Here is a 24,904-nt window from a genome sequence, read left to right on the forward strand (position 1 = left end):
TTGCACAAAAATAAAGAAAAGTACGAACCGATATGTACATGTAAGCATACATACATACATACATATATATCAATGATATCGGTAAAGAGCCAGCGGATCTATTTATAATCGAGAGCATCAGGCAGGCAACTTTGTTGCCTGGACAGGTGGTGGTACAGAAGATGAAGAACTTGAATTAGAAATTAAACGAGAGAGTACAGTAAATGTGAATTATCAACTCGAAATACTACATTTGTCTGCCGCCAGCCTCAAGATGAATGAGTTGCTAATTCCCCCCCAGACATTGCTCTTTTCCACTTGCCATTCATCTGCCCCTTCCCTGCCATGGGGACTAGGCTTTGTTTTAGGCATATCTATATACGTATATGATATATATACTACACATATGTATGCACTGGATGTTTGCTTAGCTGTGCTTTCCTTCTAGTATTTATTTTCCAAGCATGTGTGATTTATTATGATTTATTTCAGCATCTGTCTCAGCATTGCAGGGCCAGCACGACAAATGGAATCATTCACATCGTTTCAGATACAAAAGGGGCTTTCCTTACATTCTCTTTAGGCATTCGATGATCAACACAACTAACGACAATTAAATTCAAAATTAACTACAGTCGGGGTAGCAAATATAGCAATTAATTGAAGACAAATGGAATGTAAAAGGTAACGAAAAACTCTTGCTTAAATTCATAATTCAAACAAATTATCTAAAAAAATAAACAAAATAAGTACGAGTACCATTTGATTAAATACAAAAATTCCCAATAGTTTTCGCACCTAGCATTAAATGCTTTTGCCCCAAAAGTTTTCGAAAACGTTTCGACTAGTGCAGAAAGTGTGAAAGAATCGAATGGAGAGTAATTTATTTAATGTTTCGAGAGTCTTCGGCACCACAGTTGGCTGGCTGGGGAGGAAAGCGTACTGGCAGGAACAAGTACAAACAACTGCGGGCTTGCTCAATTTTTTTTGTTTCTTTTAAATAAACTCAAAATTCACAGAATAGAATTTTCCAAGCAGACGCACTTTCGCCACATGCAAACGGGCACCCAGACATACTCACAGCCAGTGGCACGGGCTACCCGTATACTCGTATATAGACACAGACATGACCGATGGTCGAAAAAATACTATATAGAAGAGAAGAAGTAGAATTTGTTTCGAAATGTGAAATGTGTTTCGGATTTTTCGGCTTTTCGACTTTTCGGCTGAGGAAATTTCTTGTGCGAATTCAGTGCGACTTGGGCTGCTAACTTGAACGCGTTGCAAACGAGAAAAACCATCCGAAAGAAAGAAAATTTTCATCTAAAACTAACACATAGATATATATCTGTATCGTCTATCTATCTGGCTGGGCTGTCTATATATACGAATATATATAGATATAGATACGAGTATTTTCTCTAGCAAAAGTGAGCAATGCGTTGTGCCGCGTTTTATTAATAGAAAATTACAAAATTCAGAATCGAACAATTGTGAACGAAAAGGGTTTTGCGCTACCCCCAAAATGTAACTTGTATCGATCAGGGGAGAGCCCTAAAGATAATCCTCACACAATTTATAGATAAAAATGAACAATTCGTGTATATATGTAGAAAAAACTATTTCCCAGTGATTTAGTAGTGTTCGTGTTCGTGCCGAAAGTTATATAAGAAGGCGTGATATTTTGTGCAAAATCAATTTCAATTCATTTTTCATAATTTTATTTCAATTTCCATGACTTTTTCAGTGTTTCTGTGTGCATAGGTTTCCCTTGCTAAATCTTTTCGTAAAACTTGCGTGCGATTTGGCATAAACCAACGCCTACGGCAGAAAAAATAAATAACAAGAAATCGAGATATTCCTTTTGGTTGCTTGCTGTGTGGAGGCGGTGCGTAAAAGTGATTTAAAGTTGAACTTGAAATAGAAAGCAGTCAGCAAACATGAGTTCTGGGTAAGTTGCAATATAAATCTAGATTTGAAATCCTTTTAAACTTTTTGTTACATATCTTCGACTTGTGGCAGCTGCACTATATCTTTCCCAATGTTTTTCAAGTGTGGTCAGAAAACTAATAAAAAACACAACCCCATGCCGGGCGAGCTGTTTCAAAGAATTAGAAAATAAATAAAACATATGTAGGAACAGATACATATATCTCAAAATATATCTATATACCATATAGTATATATGTACAGAACATCTTTATGATGTCTTTCACAATTAAGGCTCTCTCTCTCTCTCTCTCTCACATGCGTTTTTATTTTGAAGGCCAACGATTCGCCCACGCTCTCGCCCTCCCTCGAAGCTCGCTCGACTCTGCCCCATGGCGGTACACGCGCTTTTTGGCAGGCGACAAATTCTGCCTTCATCCCGCTATCCCTGTCTAGCCCACACTTTAAGCGAATTAATTAATTAAATATCGTATTTTTCAACGAGATTTTGGTGCAGAATTTTTTGTTTTACAGCCAGCTGTCTCTCTTGGCCGTATCTAAAAGCATTTGGCACACGTGTTGGGAATTTAGACAACTGACGGCACTCACCGGAAGTTTTCCTCTAGCCACGCACTTCACTCAGACAAATGCCCGAGAACTGATCTCAAACAAACACACAAAAAAGTCAAGAATTTGGCATAAAATGCAGTTCATTTTTTGTTTGATTTTTTCAACATTTGTCTTCGGGCAGTTTTTTTTTTGCACTGCTCTGCTGACGTTGATGTGTCGCGCATAAATTGTCAGCACCCACAAGAATCGGCGATAATATATTGAGGAAATTGGGTCAAAATGATGCAAAAGGAAAAGAGAGCAAAAGCTTAATAATGAAGAAACTAATCAATGGAAATGACAGATAATTGTTGTTTTCTACTAATAATTTGTGTCACTAAAAATGTTTAACTACGAGTATGATCACAGCATTAAATTATTAAGTATACGCCATGAGAATTCGTACTTGACATCTGTAAATCGTGTAAATGCCACAAAAAACACACACATACATATTGTCCATTAATTTACGTGTGAACTTGAAGCAAATATTGACAACATAAATATTTCGTGCACATATATTTTTATTTATTTAAGTTTTTCGCGTCTCAACGACCGGACTTTTGATGCATTACCAGACATTGTGAGACATGACTTTGATTTTTGTCAACGACACTTATTTTGACACTTCTTTGTCGGTTGTTTTGCTTTTTGTAAATTGCGTAAATCAGGTGTGAATTTATTTGTTTTAGTCATTTTTGCATTTTTAATGGCATTCAATGGACTTGTTGTTGCACGCAGTTCAAGTTGATCGCAGTTGACCGTGAAATTCGAATGTACAGCGGGAGAATAATTGAAAGGAAGATGCCTACCATCGATAAGAAAGAAGAAATAAAACTGTCATGAAAAGACCACACCCAAAATACACACCACACTCAAAGGCCACTGGGAATATAATTATATTTAGAGCAGTCCCAAGATACTTGATTCTGTGATTCATAAAGATAATTAATTATGCGAGTTGATTGTTTTTTATTTGTCAATTTGTTAAGTACTTTCACTTGAGCCTTAAAAAAGGAACTCTCTCGTATCGAATTTTTGTGATTTAGTTTTTCCATTCCGCACATCAATTTCATGGCAATTTGTCAGCCAACACCACAATTCAAAGTCAATGGGAAAAGCCCGAAATCGAAAAAAGGCGCTGGCGGGACACTGCTGGTCGGTCTGGCCATAAACGACGACCACATGTGGCTGCGACTGTGTTTGTGGCTGTGGCAGGAAAAATGTGCGGGTATATAAAAATTACGTATCCTCCAATCAGCAAAAGCAAAAATATTGCCGCAGTGCATTGTGCAACGGGCGCTGTCGTGGTTTCACTTTCACCTGGAGTCGCGTTGACCCAGGCCAGATTAATATAAATAATTACAAGCCCAGGCTCAGACCCAGACCCAGACCCAAACCCAACCCAAACCAAGTCCAGCCTCCCCGCTCCGCTCACTGCTTGATGGGCTCATGTCATGCAATCAACGCAACGCAGCGGCAATCACAAATGACAAATGCAAAAACGAGCTGCAGACTCGGGTAGTCGTAGAAAGTGATGAATGGGCTCCCTGATTGCGACCCCCCTCCCTCCCATATACTCACCGAATATGCACACATTTTTTCCTCCACTTCGGAAAGTTTCGCCCCTCGGCGTATAACACGTTTTTCAAGGTCAGTCCCAGCAATAAGAGGCCTAAAATATTATAATCTTACACATGTCCGTGTCCGCGGGTGTGGGTGGGATATGAAAATCCACTTTTTATTTATATATTATTAGCTTTCCCTCGCTTTGTTTTACGTTTTTCCTTGGGGGTCTTTCTGTTGCTTCCGCTTTTAATGGCATTTAAACTTTGGTTCGTTGTTTATTTATAAATAAGATGATCGTACGCATTAGTTATACCCACTTCTCGTGCATACATATATTCCTTTTTAGTTGCTTTTGGCGTTTCCCTTATTTCTTGTTTAGTTTGGGGCTAATTTATGGGCACAACAGCTAGACTAAATGGCGTTGCCATTAAAGTTTTTCAAGCACTTTGTGTGTTTGTGCTGTTGATGAATCAAATTCTATGAAAAAAACATCAAATATTGATCTAACTGGAAAATAATAAAGCTAAATATAACAATTTGAAAACCTGCTCTGCTTTGACTCATTCGTGCATTTATTTTCATATATGTGTGTTTGGATAATCCTGTTTAGCGCCACCTGTTAGTTGTCGGACAGCTAGAATCTGTTCACAACATCAAAGTATTTTCAGAAAGATACATAAATACATAATCAGGAAATTTTCAACACCATCTCGGATGGGTGTAAGCTTGAGAGATTGCATTTAAATGCATCATAAAATCAAATCAAATCAAATCAACAAAATTAATTTGGGTCACGAAACCTAAACAAGCGCCAAATGAAATGACTCTTAAAATTGTTGTGAGAGACAAATAACCATTTAACACTTAATTACGAGTAAAGAGAATATTTTCTCTAAGCCATTTTTCTCATATTATTTCTCACAATGATGGGGGGCCTGTGGCTAACTAATTAGATGGCCCTCGTGATTGATGGCTGCACCAGACCGCATAGCTCTCTGTTAGTGACCCACTTTTGAGGCAGCCAAAAAAATATGAATTACTGAATGAATAAGTGGAGACCAGAGACCGGAGATCACACATTTGACAGTTGGCTAAGAATAATATATATATAGTCTATATAGTATAGAAAAAATTGAACATTATTGACAGGCACTCAGATTACAAATTTCAAGTGTGCGTCAATTGGGGCCATGCCGGTGCCTGGCCGGTGGCTCTAATGTGTCTGTCAATCCCGAATGAGTCATCGCAGCTGAGAAAAACTAGTCTTCTGTATACCGTTGGTGTCTTTGCAATCACCATGAATTTGGTTCCCCAGTCAGAATGACCTTGACATGGAGCTGACCCTCTGGATCCATATCGATGAGCCTCTGAATGCCGGTGGCCGAGTAGGCAATAAAATCCATGTCAATGAAGAGCTGCTGCCCGCATCCGTGAGCACCGAGATTGGCAGTCGAAGATAGCAGGCATTGGGACTTCTGTCCGTGCTTATCCTGGTCCCCATCCAGGAGAGAGATCTGTACGGCCACACTCAAATTCGTGGTGATCAGCGGACTGACCATGTAGAAGATTACGACCTGTTGCACGTTGTCCATCGGCGGAGTGATGTACATTACGAGCATCACCGGCAACTGATGGACTACCTGCAGCTCTGGAGTCACCGGAGTGCTGACTCCCGCCTGCGGTGTGCCGTGGTACGCCAGTGCACCAATCACATGGCTCACGCCCGCCTCCAGTTCGTTCATTTGAACATGGAACAGCTGCGGCCAGTCGGCCACTGCCTCCTGCATCGACTCGCCGGGTCTGTGAGACATCAGAAGATGTGCCAGCATCTCAATTGGCGTCAGCGCTTCCTCGCAGTATGACACTGGACATCTCAGTGGTGTAGTAAAGATCTGCTCCACATCGAGGAGGGCCTGCACCATATTTATTTGTAGTGGAATGATGGATGGAAGTGTTCTTCGCCACTTACCAACATTTCAAAAGTGCATCCATCCCCGTCATCAGGTTCTTCCATCACTTTAAAGTTAAATAAAATTTTGCTTGAGATTTTATATGAAATATGATACATTTCAAATGCTCGTGCTCTAAATTTGACAGAGTTATCGTGAAAAACTTCAATAAATATCTCAAAAACAGTACAGAAGGAATGATCTGTACTGATCGCAGTCCCTGGAAAAGTTGTTAGTTATTTCTCCAGTTTTAATATCTCTGGTCATCCATGACCAGCAATCGAAATCGCAGTCACACTTTTAGTTGTATTTTCTATAGAGTCATTTGTGTCGGTGGCAACTTTCCCCTTCTTTGTGCCTGCCCCATGGCAGGCGGCAGCAATTAGGTGCGCACAAATTGTGTGGCATTTTCGACAAGTCATTCTGCATTTACACAAAATTCTTCAACGCTTTCTTGGCAATTATTATTTAACAGGGGGAAAGAAAATCCCCAGGCAGTCAGCTGTTGTTCCGCTGATAATCATATTTGTCTGTCAAGGGTAGTGGGACACGGATGCCTGTGTTAATCAGAGCAAAGAGGTGTACATGGAGCGTAGTTGTAATTCGATTAAGAAATCCCCAGAAATGTGTGGGCGAGATACGTGACAACAGGAGAGAAGTGCAAGATAAACGCAGAACGGACTGAGACTGGGACTGGGGCTGGTTTAATAACGAAAAGCCAGCAAAAGCAATAAGCAGGCGACATGACAGCCAAGCAAAAACAATTAGCTGCACGATAAGAGCTGCAGAGATACAGCCGGCAGATACCCAGATACAGATAGACCAAAACGTAGAAACTATTTGGCGTTTAGCCTGAAATTTGTCGTCGGCATCGAACGGCTGTGACAGACGTATAAATTGGTCTGCTCTGCAGGTCGCTGGCACTGGCAGATACACAGAAACAGAAACAGCCACAGTCAGCAGACAACAGACAACAGACAGCCACCGCGTGCCATCCGAACGTTTATCATGAGCTCGGTTTTCCTTTTGCGGCACAACAAAAAATGTATCTGCAACGAGTTGCTGACCAACTCAAGCCCCCAGCCATGAAGAAACTATATAAGGAGGTCTCGTCGGCAAAAATTAGATAAACGTGAGAGTGAAAAGTGCGAGTGAAAAGGCTTTCGCTGTAAGTTTGAGGGCAACGACAATGGAGTGTGCTGATTTTGACTTTGCTCCCACAATTTTCTCTTCTCTAAGCATACCGGTACACGAACCAACTTCACATTCTTCGCGACCTTGCCGCATAAACTGCAAAAAATCATATTTTGGCGCACATACGGTTGAAACACTTGAACAAAAATGTTGTCCGCAACCAACCTTGCGAGTCCACAAGCAAATGAGCACTGAAAATTAGAAAAAGCGACGAATAACTCTGCCGTTGACGAGACCTCCTTATATAGTTTCTTCATGCCCCCAGCCGCAGCCGCAGTCGCCAACCTCCAGCGAACTCGAGGTTCGACTTCAATGCGCGTCGAGACTCTGCTGCGTTCAGTCGCCCAGTGCGCTTTCAGATACTGCTAGATACTGCTGCCGAACACTACGATCATCCAACTTCCAGACACTTCTGCTCTGCGGTGCGCGAGTGCCTGAAACTTTCATGTGGGTCCGTGTCCCCCACAAGTGCGCGAGTTTGTGTCTGTGCGGGTCCCAAGTGATACAATTCGTACCCCAAAAAACAAAGCAAGACAAAACAAAACAAAAACAACTGTAAGATGTCCCCTCTCTGCCAAGCAAATGTCGCCAGATAGATAATCGCACTGCCTGTAGTTGCTGTTTAATTTGAACAAACTCTTTAGCTCATGGCTAAAAATAATCAACGCAAAAGCTGCGTGAGCGTATCTGTAAGAGTATATCTCTGAGGCGGAACAGCTGCCTCGCCTGCTCTATATTGTTAACGCGCCTCTTTGATTTCCCTCTCCCCAACCACGAACCATCCGTTGATTCTTCTCGGCTGTTCTGAGTCATCAGCCGAATAATAATCATTGGACAGCACCGAAAAAGGTTAGATTGCCTGCCCCATGCCCCTTTCGATTGCTGAGTCACTGGGCTCTGAGGCGGCTTAGGTCCCACAATGTCTGTCTGTCTGTCAGGCTGCCAGGCAGCGCCTTTGTCTGGCAAATGCAAATCGATTGAGCAAACAAATTCATTCTTTGTTTGTGCCTAAAAGTAGTATTTCCACTGGACAATTCCATAATTCCGTTACATTCATTTGGACTTTAAATTAGCAAACAAATTACGAGCTCTACTCATCTATTCTCACATCTTGTCGGCATTTGCTTGTTCCATACCCAATTGCTATGCCAGTTTACCCAACTGCACAACAAATTTGACAATAAACAACAACAAACAATAAACAATATAAATAATAGATATTAACATAAATAATGGCCACCTCAACGCTGCAATCGCCGGCCGCGTCGCCTTCGCCTGCATCCACACCCGCGTCGGTGAAGAATCCGCAACTAAAGCGCGTCGTCTACTCCAAGTATCGGGAATTGCTGGGGTCGTACAACGATAAGGCCAATGCCATCATCGACACGCTGCCAGCCTATATGGTGCGTCAGGATCGTGGATTTCAACTGTCAGAGTTGCCCCTGACTACCCCTGATGGCAAGAGTTGCCTGGAATCATCGTAAGTCGAGGTCTCGTTCTCGGGAGAAACTTTCGTCAGAGAAACGTCGTCCCCCTGATAAGCATTCAAAAGCGCAATAGCAAACGAGTTGGGGGAAAATACTCGAAGCGTAGAAAAGAACAAAACTAATTTCTTAGCAAATATTTATCACAAGATTAGCCCAACTGCGGAATGTGGGCGGCTAGTCGGGGCAGAGCACCCTGTACTCGTCCAGCTCCAACACCAGCACCAGCTCCAGTGTCTATTTATAGACACGTTCGCATACTGAGAGATGGCCGGACAATGACTATCATTATGTCATGTTGCATGTGGCAGCTTTCAAGTTCTTACTTCCACTGCTGCGAATGGTGGTGGTGGTGGTGCTGCTGCTGCTGCTGGGCTGCCCTTGATCTTGAAATATGCGCGGGCAGCTGCAACTGCAACTGCAACTGCTGCTGCGGCAACAAGTTTGCTTTTACCTAGAGGGTAATACAAGGAGTGATGGACTTAATAGATGGGGCATAAACCAAATAGCAGACTGTTATTAAATTCTTAAATATCTTTGGCGCGTGGTAGGGTTTCCCCCCCTGATCAATGATTCCATTTAGAATCATCTTTAGATCTTTTAAAACTAACAAAGAGTTCTCCTTCTGCAGTATCTACCCGTCGATTCCCTCACACTACAGCAATCGTCCAGCACTTCTCGTATCTGGCGAATCCAAGCGACTGGCGAGCCGGCAGTCGCAGTTGACTGCAGATACATATTTGCACGCTCATTTGCATGCGCAGGGGGCAAAATCCCAGTCGAAAAGAGTCGAAAAAAAGTGAAAATGCAAATTGCACAGATGTTTTTCTATCATTTGGCGTTGAGGATTTTCTAGCATGTTTTCTCCTCACGCACGGACAGCTTTTCGTGCTAACAAGAGCAAGATTTTTCCGTGTTTTTGTTTTTCTTCTTTTATTTTCGTCATGAATGTCAGGCCAGCGAAATGCTATATACTCGATCGCTGGGAATTCATTCGTGCTTGTATTTGTATGTATTACAAATGTCTATTTATGGCGCAAAGTGCATATCGAAAATGTCACCGAGAGTGGCGCATATAATTATGATTCATCAGCAGTAGCAGTAGCAAGGGAATGATTTGCATCGTTCAATGTGCAAGTCAATTAGTCACGTCCGATTATGGGCTATGGAAATGGCTTTGGCCTGCACTTGGCCAGATCTTAGCCATAGTCTTGGCATGCCTGACGGACATGCTAATTGCCAAATCTGTCAAGCAGTTGCCAGTTGTGGTCAATTGCAGGGCCCAACACGACTGACGCCATATAGCAGGCCATTGACGTCATCGGACGACATCTGCCGTGGGATCGGGGCGCCGCGTGTGCTTTCAGTTTTTTATTATTTAATGTTTATTTATGAGATGGAGATTTTGGCAATAGTTTTCCTTAGTTCGTGTTCTGCGCCTAGAAACAATGCAAAGAATAGAATTGATCAATTGATCAGGAAATGCCTGTTGCAGCAACATTTTTCAAAGGCTTGTCGCGGGATTTAATAACTTTCATAACCCGATGGCCGGGGCCAAATATGGCTCGCGATCTAACGTTTAATAAGCAGAAACAGTTAGCGAAACTGTTGTGTAAATTGAGTTTCCTACTCGGCCATAAAACAGCTGCAACGAACGCTGAACGACCTCACAATTTTGGGCACACCTCGACAATTATGGAAGCTGTCGATGTCGTTGTCGATCGCACATAATCAATGGCAAGTTCAGCCGACTTGGGCATAAGTGTCTGCAACTTGTTGGGGCATATCTCTCCATAGTTTTTCCCTACTATAAGGAGCAGACAGCATTTCTTTGACCGTTGAACTTTTATGGCGGCAATTACCGATTTGTTTTTTACGATTTTTGTCATTCTGTCAGCCACCGCTGTGCTTGAGTTGCATCATTTGCATTTGACTTTGATGCTCGCGCTCCAATTTGCATCTGAGGCACTCTGTGTTGCAGCTCTATACTCTGTGGGTGAGTGTTGCAATCGTTTTCCCACAATCGGCCTTCGCATTTGCGGTTTGGCATGGCCCGGTTCGGACGCGAAGAGGCCAGAGCAGGGCAGGGACTGGAGCAGCCGCAGACTACATGCGAATATATCTGAATCTCCCCCGCCACAACTTGCCACACTTTGGCCGTGTCAACTTTGTGGAACGGAACGGAACGGAACGGCACAGTCTGGCAGTAGAGGCAAAGACGTCACCTGTTCCTGTTCGCCTGACCCACTTGGAGGCGAATCATTCACGCACTCTAAAAACTAATGAAGCGGACTGACAACAGGCACTCTGGCAAGAGGCAGCATAAGCGTTGCATGCAACAGGCCTGACAACTTTTCAGAACCACCACCCGAACACGAACCAGAAACAAGCCCGAGCACCAGATGCCTGCCCATCACTTTCTTTCAGCATAACAGGCTTTCAACCCATGTACATCCAGGCGTACATACGTACATCCATCTGTGTACATGCCGTACATAACTATACACATGTGTGGGCCAACCCGTAACGATAACGTCGCTGAACGTCTTCGATTTTCGCTTTTAATTAGTAAATTGTCAACGTTAAATGCATTTAAAATTAAGCAAATTATGTGGAAAGAAGTCGACACTAAACTTTGAGAGAGATGTGCGTGAAAAATCAAACGAAAGATGATGGGGGAAAGCAGCGCCAAGAGGAAAGTTCAGGCTGGAGAATATAAATTATGATGAAAAAACCCCCCCAGGGAAATTTTGCTTTAACAGCCAAAGAGATTCCACAATATTATTGAACTACACACTCGTATATGAAATGGAATCAAATGGGTTCCCTTTTTAAATATAAACAATTGACTCTGCCATCGAAAAATAAATTAACTAAATCCCATTTTTTTGTCCATGTTCAAACGAAAGTAATCTAATTCAACATAATTGTGATGCTAAAAATAACAAAAATGTCCGACGAGACAATGTTTTCGTCTCACTTTCAACCTTTCAAACTTGGCACTCCGTCTCCGGGCGCCTCACCTTATATGGTTGGCGACGGTGCTCCGTATCAACTTCAACTCACTTTCCCCCGCGATCGTAAAAAAGTCAAAGTCAAAGCATCGCAGCCACTGGATCATTGAACCATCGAATCGATGAGCGACTCATTAGTGAGGCAGCAGCAGCAGCAGCAGCAGCAAATAAATGAAAACAAAATACACACAAATGCGGGCTATGCAGCAACCCAGAGAGCGAAACATAAAATTAGAAGAAAAAGATTGAACAAAAATAATGATAAATAGCCCAAGAGAATGGAGGGAATAAATTAGCATAGCTCGAGGGGAAGTGAAAATGAAACTGAATTTGGCAATCTCTTTTATTTTTGCTAATCGAATTTAATCGTTTCTTCTTGTCTTTGCCAGCTATGGACAACGCGGTGGAGGAGGAGGCAACTCGGGTGGCTACGAGGCCCCGGCCTGCGTACAGAATGCGATGATGACAAAAGACAAGAAGCCGTTCACCTACACCCCGGGCGGCATAGATCTCTCCCAGATTCGATCGGAGCGCATGGCCAAGCGCTTGGCACGCAACGCCCAGTCGGAGGGCGCCACCGGAGCCGCCCAACAGAACAGACCCGCCCAGCCACAGTCACCAGGCGGCGCTCCAAGTGCTGCCAACTCGATGGGTGCTGCTGCCATGGGAATGCCCTTCCAGGTGCTGCCGCCGCCGCCGCCGCCACAGCCACAGACACAGGGTAAGAACGGGAATCAGTTTGGGGCCGCTGCTGCTGCTGCACCCCCACCACCACCCCCCCAACAACCCAGCACACTAGCGCCACCCGCTGGCCGACTCAGTGCACCCGGGTCACCGGCCACGGCCCGCAAGTCGCCGACTCCGCAGCGCTTCGAGCCGCCACCACTGGGCTTTCGGCCGGAGATCAAGATTCCGGCGAACCCAATGGCCGCTCTGCGCAAGGTCCCACCACCGGTGGAGAAGAACACATTCTGGAAGGATGAGTATGTCAAAGATCGCTCCAAGAGTCCACTGCCAGAGACCAGCGGCGGAGGCATCAGCAACCAAAACGGAGACTACAACGGCAGCGGCAATTACAGCAACAATTACAGCAACTCAGATGCCGTCGATGGTGAGCAGAGCTGCAGGACTCGCTGGCTTAATGATCATTGATTTGGGTGTTTGCTTACTGGATTACTGATTACTGATTATGACTCCTCATGATACCTCGCCAGCAATTACTAAGCGGTTACGGTTGCTTCTTCTAAACCACATTCAACTAACACTCAGACATGGAAAAGGGCCCAACAAAGGGCACTGGCTCTCAAAAACCTCCCACTAACTGCACTAAACTTAACAACTTCAAGCCACAAATACGTTCGTATTGAATGCGATTTCTAATACGAATATTTTCTGCTTCAAATGTAGGTCCAAAATCGTTTGACAACAGTAACAGCAACAACAACAACAGCTATAGCCCCTACACACCCACTCAGCCACAGCAACCCAAGACCCCACCCATGCAACAACAACAGCAGTATCCCACTCCACCTGCAACTCCACAGCAGCAGCAGCAGCAGCAGCAGCAGCAGGAGCAACAGTCACCGCGTCAGGAGTTCAGGAGTGTGGCCATGCCCACATCTCCGACTGTCAGCGTCTACACACGACAGGCGGAGAGTCCTCGCTCGCCCATTGAGCGTCAGACGGAGAGTCCACGCTCACCCTTCGAACAGCAACGTCCGCCAGCAGCCAACTCGCCTCTGTCTCAGGCACCACAGCAACAGTTGCAGCAACAGGCAGCCCAATCTGTGCCCTGGCGTACACAGCGTGCTCAGCCAGCACCACAGCAGCAGCAACAGCAACAGCAACAGGCCGCCCCACAGCACCCACAGCCCATCTACAACAACGTTCAGCAGCAACAGCAGCAAATACAGCAGCAGCAACAACTACAGCAGCAACAGCAACAGCAACAGCAACAAAGATCTCGCGATGTGTTCAGCCCAGGACGGATTGAGACATCGGCAGCAACCAATTTCAATGCACAGCCGCAGCAGCAGCAGAACTTCGGACAGCAACAAACACAATATCCAGGAGCCACTAAGCCGGTGAGTAGGGTAAAGACTTTAACAGAAATTCAAATAAAATATTTGTCTGTGTTTTCCCAAGCCACTCAATAAATATGAGTCGCTAAGTTCGGCTTAATTTCCATTTGGCTGTGACCTCTAACTTGGTTACTCATACGCAACGTTGTGCAACCCCTTGAACCACAAACACATGAGTAATATTTAAAAGCGGTATCTTTGAATCTGCTTTAAGCAGTTAATACTTTAAATACCTAAATTGAGATACATTTTATTATGCCTTGAGGTTTTGTTAGTTTTACAGTCAGCCAAAAACATTTTTCGCACAGAAAATCATGTCAAACGCGTCGCGGAAGTACCACAAGCTATTTTGAGATCCCAAAAAATAAATAAAAACCAAAAGAAAACTGAAAACTAAACATTGAACGCATTCGCCAAGTGCAGCGCTGAAAGAATTTCAGCTAAAATTAGATAACCGCAAAGGACAAACACGAATTTTGAACTTGAGGCAAGGCACAGACACAGATTCGTTGCTTAGCGGAATACCCAGAGATGGAAAAAATATCTAAGCGATCATTTAAATGTTTCTTTGCCTATCATCCCAAATAGACCAACGTTGGATCGCTGTACATTGCTCCTCTGGCCCAGCCCACAGAGCCCCAGGCACAGCGCATTCTGCTCCAGCAACAGCAGCAGCAACCGTCCCGCGACTCGCCCATGCGGCAGTTGCCACTACAGCAGCAGCCGCAACAGCAGCCGCAGGGCAACCAGCCACTGCGTTGGCTTAGCTCTCAGCCAGCAAGCAAGGAACAAGCACCCTGGGCTCGTCCCGAGGAGAATGGCAATGTGCTGCCCTCCACCTTGAGGCAAACCACGCCGGCACCCCAGCAGCAGCCACAGCAGCAGCAGCAACAGCCACAGCAGCAGCAGCAGCTGCCACAGCAGCAACAGCAGACATCTTTCTATCAGCCACAACTGGTGCAGGGAAATGGCTATGGGCCCACTCCAAGTGCGACAATCAGTCAACAGAACTATGGCTCGCATCCTCAGGATGGGGGACTGCGTTTGCAGATCAACTTGAACACGAATGGTGGCAGCAACAACAATAACGCCACTCAAAGCGGTCCCAGGGTAAGCAAACATCCTCAACAAGATCATAGCTTTGTTTCTGAACTCGTTTTAATCTTTTTTTTAGGAGCGCATCATACCCATAACCCTGGAGCAGACTCCAACATATGCCGCTGCACAGCCCAACTTTGGTGGTAAGTCCCGAACAAACGCTACAGCTTTCCATGTGTTTTCTGTATGATCTTTGTGGCGCTTTCCTAAAAACCCGTTGATGTATGTAACTAACACCCCCAAACCCTGTTAGATGTTTCCCCCTCCCAATCCGACCTGAGACACACAACGAACCGACTCAACACTGCAATGCCAAGCACTCTCCAAGACTTCCCCGAATGTTTCCTGTACACCCCACTCCACATGCTGTTATCCCTCCCATGTTCCTTGCTCTTGTCCAAATGTGTAACTTTCCATCTTCTATATCGACTTGTGTCTATGTATACTCTCTCTTTCCCACGAAAGCGCCTGGTGGGCACATAATACGCTCAGCTAATCAATTTGTCGATCAAGGTTACAACAATTATCCAGCTCAGTCCAGTCAGACGCAATGGCGAGAGCCCAGCTCCCAGCGCGTTCTGTCGCCCAACCTGCAGCCTGCCACGGGCAACGGGATCAACAGCAACGGGAATGCCAATGGTGCGCGGATCATCCCAATTTCGATTGAGGGCGGACGTGGGGGACCCGTCTCCCAGTCTCCAGTGCTGCTGCAAAAGTAAGTACAGTGCTTCCAATCGAATGTGGCTGGTTCTCTTTTTGTGCTTTGCCAACACTAAACAGTTAGCCTGCACTAATGCGTATTAATTTTGTGCTTCTTTACAAAACTAAACCCCAAACAAACCCAACGACTTAGTGGCAATTACAATGTGTATGTGCACCAGTGTCCGCTCGAGGCGGAGATACTCTACAGAAAGAATCGTCTCAGGTAGTACGTGAGAGAGCACCGCCAGTCGCCATAACAATCGTTAAATTCCCATCATGCACAACAGTACTTTTCAGTGTTGTAAAACAAGTAATGAAGCAGCAAATGAAGCTTCTTACTGAACTGTGGATAAATGTCGTGTCTTGCCATTATCTTCCCATACATCATCTCTGCAATCTCTGCAAAATTCTCCATTATATCATTATGTCATCCATCGAGACAATAATTAACCCAAAACGTTCGCACAACAAAAAAAAACAGAATAAAAAATCGTTGTAATTTGGTTTATTTTGAGACATTTTCGATTGCATGCTAACCAACGACCTAACCTAACATACGCCTATATCTACTTGCAGCGACCCGCGCTCACCGCCCATCCAATCGAAATCGTTTAGAATATTGCAAAAGATCACCGACACGGTGGACGATGGCAGCGGTGGAGATTCGCCACGCCAAGAGTCCCCCCAGCAGCCAATGTCCCTGGACGGGGCCGTGGTGCCGCAGCTGCAGCGGCCCCAATTCGCGCGTCAGATGAGCGCCCAGCTGGCACGGAATAGTCCGACCATTGAGCAGATGCGGCGCCTGCAACTGGCCCAGGATCAGCAGCAACAGTCGGGTACGCCTTTAGCTTGGTCCCCGCAAGGTGAGATTTGAATGGTTCCTCTCCCCCTGGTCCCTGACTCTCAGCTGCATCCTCAGCGTCCACTCATATGCTCCCCCTTTTCAGCCATTCGGGTGGGAATGGGAACTGGGTATTGTCATGGTGAAAGTGCGTGTCTCTTGGGAGGGAAAGTGGTTTCTCGGATCTATATACTAATACTACTGAAAGCCGCTTACAGCCACAACAATAATTTTGATCCTTCTTGGTACAATAAACTAACAAAAGCTTCCTGTGTGTTTCCCCCTTAAAACGGGGTGCCATTTAGTTGAAGTTATCAAAATGATTGCAGCAGCTCTACTAAGTAGATTACTACTAAACATAAGCATTAAGTCCACTTACTGAGGTTTTCAAATTTGTTTTGAAATATGATTTTTCCTTGCAGGTAACGGAGTCTCCGCACAGAATCGCTTTACGCCCCAACGTAATGGTAGAAAAAATACAGAAAAATCTCAAGGAAATGTATATTAATCTCGTGCAATTCTTTTTATCAGATACACCCCAACAACAACCACAACAATATGTGCCGCCCAGTGAACAGCAAGTGCCGGAACCGAAGAAATATACCGGCAGCGCTATACCCAGTCGATCATTCAAGATTCTACAGGCAATGACAACACCCGAAAATGCCGGTAAGTGCTAGTGAATCTGAAAAAAAAGAACAACACTGAAAGCAGTTTATCGTTGTCTGAAAAATGAGTTTAAACCTTAAAGTTTTGATCCACACACGAGACAGTTATCATTGCTGTATATACGCATATATTCCACCATATTCACCATACTCACCACAAGCACACACCCACGAACACATTTACATGGATACATACAAAGACATTGATTGCATTTACAGTTCTAGAGTTAGCTTAAAACCCAACGTTTACTTTTATTGAGAGATTTCACCTTTTGCTTTGAGTATTAATTCTTGACCGATGCTCATACGTGAAGTGATGTATGATCAATCAGGCTAGACTGAACTGCATGAAGTGGTTGTTTTTTCTCTGTTCTGTACAGTTGTCAGTGCATCCCCACTCCCACCGTATCGTGAGAAGAACAACAACAACAAACAGTAAAGCATCCCCCCAGCGTCAGTTATTTTGCATCCCTCACACGCCATATGCCACATGCCACATGCCACAACCTGTACATACAATAAACAACAATTAGCCATGCTTGATCGTTTAATCAGTCAATGAATGAATCAATCAATCAATCAAACACACATAATACCGCACTCTCACCGTGTCTATTTCTCTTCTTCTTCTTTTATATCTTATGATCCAAAAAACCAAAACCCGAAAAAAAAAACCAAAAACCAAAAACCGAAATCAGAACATAAAATTCACACCGAGCTGGACTCGGATTTGGAGAATGTTGAATTGAACGAAATCCCAAATAATAATAATAATAACTATAATCAAAATACTGATAATAATAATCATAATAAGCATAACAAACGTCACAGTTACACATCATCCACACCCTCTACAGCCACCACAGATCACACCCAAGCCAACACATATTCATCCAATTCATCCCTCAGCTCTGCCGACAGCTCGTGTCCCCCGCGTTCGCAGTCGGTGCCCCCACACTATCCACCCTATGCCTATGGCTATCCATATCCCTGGTACATGCCACCGCCACCGGGAGAGGCTGCTCCCATGGCCAACTGGCCGTATCCCTACCCTTATCCGCCACCACCACCACCGCATCAGCATGCCGTGGAGGGATGCCCGCCCTATCCGTACTACTACCCCTACCCTTATCCGCCCTACGCACAGCCGCCAAGTGGCTGTGAAGCTGCGCCTCAGCCTCCGTCTGGGTATCCACCGTTCCATGCGATGCCACCACCCTACGGGCCGTACCCCTACCCAGTGGCGCCCAGCTACAGTCAGAGCTCCAATGAGGAGAGTCGCGCCAGCAGCGTGCTGCCGGACATCATCATAACGCCCAGCACCGATGACATGCCCTCGCAGGTGATTATGCAGCACCACATCAAGGTGGAGCCTCGTGAGTCGCCCAAGCGGGCGCATTCCGTGGAGATCGAGGAGCTGGTGAGCAGACCCAAGACCCGGAATATTGGCAGCAGCAGCAAGCACGAGGTCATCGACATGCTCGGCCAGCGTCTGGCCAACATTAACAAAATTGCCGGCTGCAACACCCAAGCGAATCTCTCCAAGCAGCTCCAGAAGGACTATGCGGGCGAGCAGTCCAAGGAACTGGGCGCCAGATCTCCCAGTGAGAATGCCTCGATTGGCGACAGCGAGTCAGAGGAGGAATCCAGCGATGACGATGACGAGGAGGAGGATGATACTCCAAAGCACGCTGGGCGAGCAGCAGCTCCCTTGCAGTCAATCAAGTCAGTGACCAATGTGCAGGTCTACAAAGGCAAGGCATTGGATCAGCATTTGGACTCTGAGAGCAGCGATGGCGAGGATGATGATGAAGATGTCACCACTGCGGATGAAATGTTTGACGAGGAGGAGCAAGTCGAGGAAGAGCAGGAAGCTCTCATTGAGGAAATGGACGAGGAATATGTTGTCGAGGAAGATCTGAGCGTCATCTACGAGGAGGAGAGCGAGCTGGAGCGCAGCAGCGAATATGCCAAGACAGTCATACGCAGAGATGACTCCCGCTCCACGCTGGTGGACGACATAGAGAAGCAAATTGAGGATAACGATCAGGCTGATAACGATGACGATGAGGATGATGAGTCCAACTCGGTGACCGTTCGTTTGCCGCTGCGATTCTCATTCAGTCGCACCTCCAACGATGAGAACATCGCCACCGTCCAAGTGGGCAACACAACCCAAATCGAGGAGAAGCGCCAGAGCATTGCCAGCAGTGCGGAGAGCAAGCGCAGCTCCTTCAGTGTGGCCAAGGTGGAGAGTGCAGATGAGGATGAGGACGAAGATGATGACTGTGAGGTGAGTGTGACCATTAGTCTGTCCAACTCATCGCGTTCCAACTCAGTGGAGAAGTACAGAGCAGGCGCCACCACAGCAGCAACCTATCCCGTGGAAGAGATTGTCGCACCTCTCAGGGCCAGCAAGGACGATATATCCGCTTCATTCTCCCTGGGAATGCGTAACAAGTTCGCTGGCGAGACCATAGCCAACGATGTGACCAACAATATATCTCGAGCCAAGCCAGAGACGGAACCTAAAGTCAAAGGCATCGAAGAAACTGTTGCTGCACCCACGGAGGAATTTGACTTCTTTGCCACGTTGATGGCCACCAAAATGCAGGCACAGAAAATGATGGAACAGTCCAAGAACTTTTGGAAAACCACCGCCCCAGAAGCAGCTCCATCGGAGCCACAGGTGAAGGCCATCGAGACACCTAAACTAAGGCCCAAGGAGAACTGCTCGGAGGGCAAGCCACCCTGGCCCAAGTCGGCAGAGATGTCCAAGACACAGGCCTCCTTGGAGGCGGCAAAGAACAGCTTCTGGTCCACATTCGCGACAGCTTCCCAAGAGCAGGAACTCGCAGCCCCGTCAGAGGAGAAGACAGAAGGAATCGAGTTTTGGGGGAGCATAGGGAACAAAGAGAAGGCTGAACTAGAGGACAAGCAGTGGACGAAAAAGAAGAAAACTGTTACCTACACGCCCCTGAAGAGGGAGACTACTACCAGGGTGGAGCACTGGACCACAACCCTCAGAGCTCACGTGGAATCTATGCCCCTGCCACAAAAGGCTGAGCTTCCCATTGTGGTGGAAGAAAAGCCCAAAGAGATTGAGAAGCCAAAGGAAAACGAAGAGAACGAGGACTTTTGGGCAGCTATAGAGGTAGAGCAGTCAAGGACAGACTTGGAGAAAGAAGATCAATTCGATTCTCAAATGGATATCTGGTCTGGCCAACAGGAGGAGCAACAGGATGGCGAGGACGCAGACTTCTGGGCAGACAACAAGGCTGAAGCGAGCAGCAACGAGGAGGAGAGGCCTTCGGGTGGCTTCGCTTTCGATCCCACGAAATACCCCGAGGAGCCCCGAGAGGTTGACACAGATGAGGAAATTGATTTCTGGGCCGAGATCGAAGCAAAGCGGCAGCCAGACGACGACGATGATGTCACCTTCCACAAGTCGGCCACCTTCTGGGCTCGCAAAGAGCGCCAGAATTCGGTGGAGGAGACCCCATACAAGCCGGTGGAGATAAAAGCATTCAGAGCCAAGATGCCCGACGAGCCATCCGTGGTCATCGATGTGTGGGCCACACTGGAGGCAGCTCGCGGCGCAGAGCCGGAGATTGTCGATCCCATTGTGGAGGAGGAAAAGGTTCTCGTCCAGCAATACGAGGAGCTGCCCCACGACACTCCCCCAGTGGAGAACGAGGAAAGAACTTATGTGGAACAACCCGTGGAAACCGAGGAAGCGGTGTCCGAGAGCAATCTTCGTATGGTGGATACCATGTCGCTGGCCTCCATGCACGAACCGGCCACTGTCTATACCTGGGCTGCACCGAACGAGGACAGCTATGAGGATGCGGGGGAGCCCGACTTCTGGGCGAACATCGAGGAGGATCGCGCCAAAAAGGAGCAGGTCGAGGAGGCCGATCAGAAGCGACACAATTATCGCAAGGCCATGGCTTTCTTCAACACCTCCATCGATGGGCAGCAGTCGCCACCGCAGCCCAGTCCCAGTCCCACACCCACGCCCAATCGCCACAGCGTTATACTGGAGGCAGAGGAGCCCCAGGACGTGGACCTCGGCCCCCCGGGTGAGTACGAGATTGTGGGCGAGGACGGAGAAATTGTGGAGGAGCACAAGCCGCAGATCGCTGAGCCAGAGGAAGAGGAACGTGGAGCTGCCACTCCGACAAACTTCGAGCCGCAGCTGCCAGAGCTGTTCGTGGAGCCCGAGCCGCAGATGAAGCGCCTGGCCAATGGACTGCCCGACCTGGAGGTGGATAAATTCAGTGAGGCACCCAAGATCTCAGTGCGCGACCGCATCAGCGCTTTTGAGGTGACTCCCAGCGACCAGGAGGCACACAGCTCGAAGGCACTGACCATCCAGTCGCTGTCCGTGGACAGTGGTCATGGCAAGGGGACGCTGTCCCGCAACAGTAGCACCCAACGGTCCGAGTCGGAGATCGAGGAGGATGACTCGGGCGTGACGGACATGAATCGGCAGCTGTCGGAGACTGACACAGAGTCCGAGAGCTTCCCGGAGCTGCGTAAGATGACCAGCTACCAGCGAGCCGCCACACATTCCAGACTCTTCAAGCTGCTGCAGGACGAGAACGACCTGCCTGAGGCAGCGGCCCAGGCTGACGAGTTCCAGCTGAAGCCCAGCCGACGCAAGATCGTCCACAATGTGTCCATCACTCGCCGCCAGAATCCCAACGCGCTGGGCGAGGCCGAGAGCATGACCCAGCGACGGGAGCGCCTCTCACTGCCACTGCGCAAGAACACCAGCATCGACGCGGATAATCCCTCGACGCCCAACAGCCCAGCCTCCCCCATCATGGGTCCCTCGGCCAAGAACCAGCGCGTGGTCAGCGACAAGCTGGTCAACGAACTGGTCCAGAGCCTGCTCCTCAAGAGCGACAGCACACATCTGCGCAATTTGCCCATGGAGCGACTGCAGGCGGCCGCCAAGCGAGCTCTGGTCGAGGAAATGGACTCTGCTCAGGAGAATAGCTCACTGGACAGCACGCCCGCACCCACGCCCAAGCAGGACAAGGAGTATGCCGACTACTACAACAGCTGGTGCGACGCCAGCGGCAGCGGTGAAGAGGTGGTGCCCTCGAAGGCCTTCCGCGCGCTCCAGGATCCTCGTCGCAGCCCATGGACAGTGCGCTGTCCGCGAGTGCTCAGCTCGAAGACCATCAACAGGGATCTGGCCAGAGTCACGGAATCGCCAGAGATAGCCAATGGCCGTGGCGCCAGCAAGAGTCCAGAGTGCTTCCGACAGCAGTCCCAGTCCCAGTCACAGTCCAGGGAAAGGTCGGTCAGCAGTTGGCGCAGAGTCTAGACCTAACTGGGCAAGAGATGGCCTGTTGTATGTACATATATAAGAAGGGCGGGATCTATAGTCTTTAGCAGGGATGTGAGACCGGTTCAACAGGGTAGATCCAACGAATGAATCAAACAAATTCCGAAAAGAAAAGCGACTATAAATTGAGGCTCTAGCGGAAAGCGCTTCATCATTTTGAACCGACTTTCATTCCTGATCCTTTGGTAAATTAAGCGCCTGAGGCGATGTGCCTTTGCCCGCACCCTAAAACGGGTGATAGATAAAGTCGGCTCGGGTCGGGGCCAGTTATTGCATTTCTCATTAAAAGTCCCATCCCATCCCATCACAAAATCGCACACACACATTGTACATTTTGAATATTAATCAACTAAATATCTAATAGATGCCATAATGTAAATAAACAAATCGAGACCAATGACAAAGAAAGTCGTTCATTCGTTCGTTCGTTTGTTACCTCAGTAGAGCGCAAGAATAAACTCATTTCTAAATCGAATAATAATAATATATAAAACCTCAACAACCAATAAAAACCAAACCAAACCAAACCAAAAACCAAAATCGAAACCAACCACCAAAAATGATCTATCAAATCGCCACAATAAACAGCAAAATAAAAACCAATTTCATCTCAACTCAATGATTTTGTAAAACTCGTTCAAAATCCTAAGGTACCTAAAAATTTTGCAATTTTTATAAGAAACCCAAACCCCCAAAAACAGTTTGAACTAATGTTGAATGTTTTCATTTATACTATTCCAAAACAATTTGTCCTCTACTCTATTCTATGTAATATATTAATTTTATTTTCGCCGCTATTTGATTTTTATTCTGTTTTGTGTGCCGTATTCTTTTTTAATTTGTTTATGAAAATATTTGCGATAGTTGAATTGAATTTGAAACAGGTTTGTATTCACTCCTCCCAGCAAATGTTCAACTATTAACAAACTTGAAGTAAATAGTAGCCATTTCAGATACTACCTAAACATTAACAATTTTCAAGTACATATTTTCATGTTGGCTGTAATTATACATAAATTTGTAGTACTTATTACTCTGATTAAAATTGTACTCTTTATCGCAAATATTTTTATTAAATATTGTAGTTCCTACATATACCTTACCTACCTTTCCCAAATGCTTTCCTTTCCCTAGTTGAAACTTGAAACTGGAGAGCAAACTCCACCTTGTAATGAACAACGAATGAAGATTACTTTTTGTTGTTGTGACCGATAAATAAATACAATCCGAATAAAAGAGTGAAACCGTATAAAGAACAATTGTACAATATAAATAAACTTGTCGAAAAGTCTTTCGTTCGTTCCATTAACCATTCATGAGTTGCAAATGCATTATTATTCAGTGTTTCTTTTCTTATACTCGATTAACTTGTTCTACACACCGTAAGAAATATACCTAAATAAATATTTTAACAAAATTAATCGTTAACTTTAATGATAATTACAATGACAATGAATGGCTTTTACCCCAAGAATTGAATTGAATTGAAATTAGATTGAACAAAGAAACCAAACAAAAGAAAGAAATTACAAATGAAAAGGTGAAGTTTTCTCTCAAAAATTAATTTGGCTGCCTGGCACTTGCACTTCCTCAGTTGCTGCTTTTGTTTAGTTTTTATTTGTATTATTTATTTGATTTTTAGTTATAGTTTTAATTCTCTTTTCTGTATATATGTATACAAGTCCATTCCCGGTCCTTGGACCAGAGGCTTGTATATTTTTCCACAACTTAGTGTTAGCTTTATCTGTTTGTCGCCCCCCGAGAGATATGGCCTATTGTATAATCTGTTCCATTTGCTCTTGTTTCAGGACCTGGACAATCGGATCTATAATTATTTCTCAAAGCCATAGAAATCAATTATAGCAACAATGCAGCATCGAGAAAATAAAGCAACCAAAATGCTTGCTGTACGATTAGATATCTAGTTTAAGTCCAGCCGCACTTGGGATCGCAAGAGAAACGCAGCAGTTTTTAGTGAAATTTTCTTAAAACTAACCCAAACCATTGTAGATGAAGAGGAACAAGTTATTTTTATGTATTTTGTTTGTTAAACGTGATTTGGTAGCAGCACTAAAACCAAACAAAAACAATTCTAACACAACTACGAAGCAACTAGCGAAAGCGAAACCTACGACTACTAATCCTAATCGTTAAGCTCTGAAAGGCAGGTGCAATGAGGTAACAACGAAACGAATCAGAACTACACTGAATACTGCATACATACATACATATCTACATATACATATTACACTGACAAGAATCGACTAAGCATATGATATGATATGGTATGATATATGAATCCGGATAATACGAAACACGACTAATAAAATACTGTATTGTATAATTTTTTGTTATTTGAAAGTAGAAGAAATGGCAAATTGTAAAACACATTTCACATTTGAGGAAATCATTTCTGTTTGTGTCATTC

General features: G+C 45.6%; 2 protein-coding genes across 8 annotated transcripts; one reads left to right on the forward strand and one right to left on the reverse strand.

Moving 5' to 3' along the window:
* The first annotated feature begins 1,238 nt into the window (after positions 1 to 1,238).
* On the forward strand, positions 1,239 to 24,817 carry LOC117587988 (neurogenic protein mastermind). 7 transcript variants are annotated; one of them, XM_034278999.1, is made up of 12 exons: positions 1,239 to 1,409; positions 1,727 to 1,930; positions 12,117 to 12,838; positions 13,135 to 13,811; positions 14,397 to 14,918; positions 14,983 to 15,049; positions 15,372 to 15,621; positions 15,760 to 15,831; positions 16,185 to 16,471; positions 16,872 to 16,916; positions 16,981 to 17,118; positions 24,285 to 24,817. In XM_034278999.1, the coding sequence occupies exons 2-12, from the start codon at positions 1,920 to 1,922 to the stop codon at positions 24,305 to 24,307; spliced, it is 2,814 nt and encodes a 937-aa protein (XP_034134890.1). In that variant the 5' UTR covers positions 1,239 to 1,409; positions 1,727 to 1,919; the 3' UTR covers positions 24,308 to 24,817. The 7 variants fall into 7 exon arrangements, with proteins under 7 accessions (XP_034134890.1, XP_034134892.1, XP_034134891.1 ...); XM_034278996.1 differs by lacking the exons at positions 1,239 to 1,409; positions 1,727 to 1,930 and adding an exon at positions 8,441 to 8,709; XM_034279001.1 differs by lacking the exons at positions 1,239 to 1,409; positions 1,727 to 1,930; positions 15,760 to 15,831; positions 24,285 to 24,817 and adding exons at positions 8,409 to 8,709; positions 17,816 to 23,168 and having other exon boundaries at positions 15,420 to 15,621.
* LOC117587994 lies at positions 5,178 to 6,162 on the reverse strand. Its single transcript, XM_034279008.1, has 2 exons — positions 6,056 to 6,162; positions 5,178 to 5,999 (listed from the first exon to the last, which is right to left on the reverse strand). Exons 1-2 carry the CDS (start codon positions 6,152 to 6,154, stop codon positions 5,379 to 5,381), a joined length of 720 nt encoding a protein of 239 aa, XP_034134899.1. The 5' UTR covers positions 6,155 to 6,162; the 3' UTR covers positions 5,178 to 5,378.
* Positions 24,818 to 24,904: the final 87 nt, after the last annotated feature.

The sequence above is a fragment of the Drosophila guanche genome, unplaced genomic scaffold (assembly GCF_900245975.1).
Source record: "Drosophila guanche unplaced genomic scaffold, DGUA_6, whole genome shotgun sequence".
Taxonomy (NCBI): domain Eukaryota; kingdom Metazoa; phylum Arthropoda; class Insecta; order Diptera; family Drosophilidae; genus Drosophila; species Drosophila guanche.

Excerpts from the sequence above, each read along its gene's own strand:
- LOC117587994 (XM_034279008.1), bottom strand. The coding sequence starts at position 6,154 with ATGTATCATATTTCATATAAAATCTCAAGCAAAATTTTATTTAACTTT. Across the intron at positions 6,000-6,055 it reads GATGCACTTTTGAAATGTTG|GCCCTCCTCGATGTGGAGCA; the intron begins GTAAGTGGCGAA and ends AATATGGTGCAG.
- LOC117587988 (XM_034279001.1), top strand. The coding sequence starts at position 8,462 with ATGGCCACCTCAACGCTGCAATCGCCGGCCGCGTCGCCTTCGCCTGCA. Across the intron at positions 15,622-16,184 it reads TCTCCAGTGCTGCTGCAAAA|CGACCCGCGCTCACCGCCCA; the intron begins GTAAGTACAGTG and ends ATCTACTTGCAG. Across the intron at positions 16,472-16,871 it reads TTTAGCTTGGTCCCCGCAAG|GTAACGGAGTCTCCGCACAG; the intron begins GTGAGATTTGAA and ends TTTTCCTTGCAG.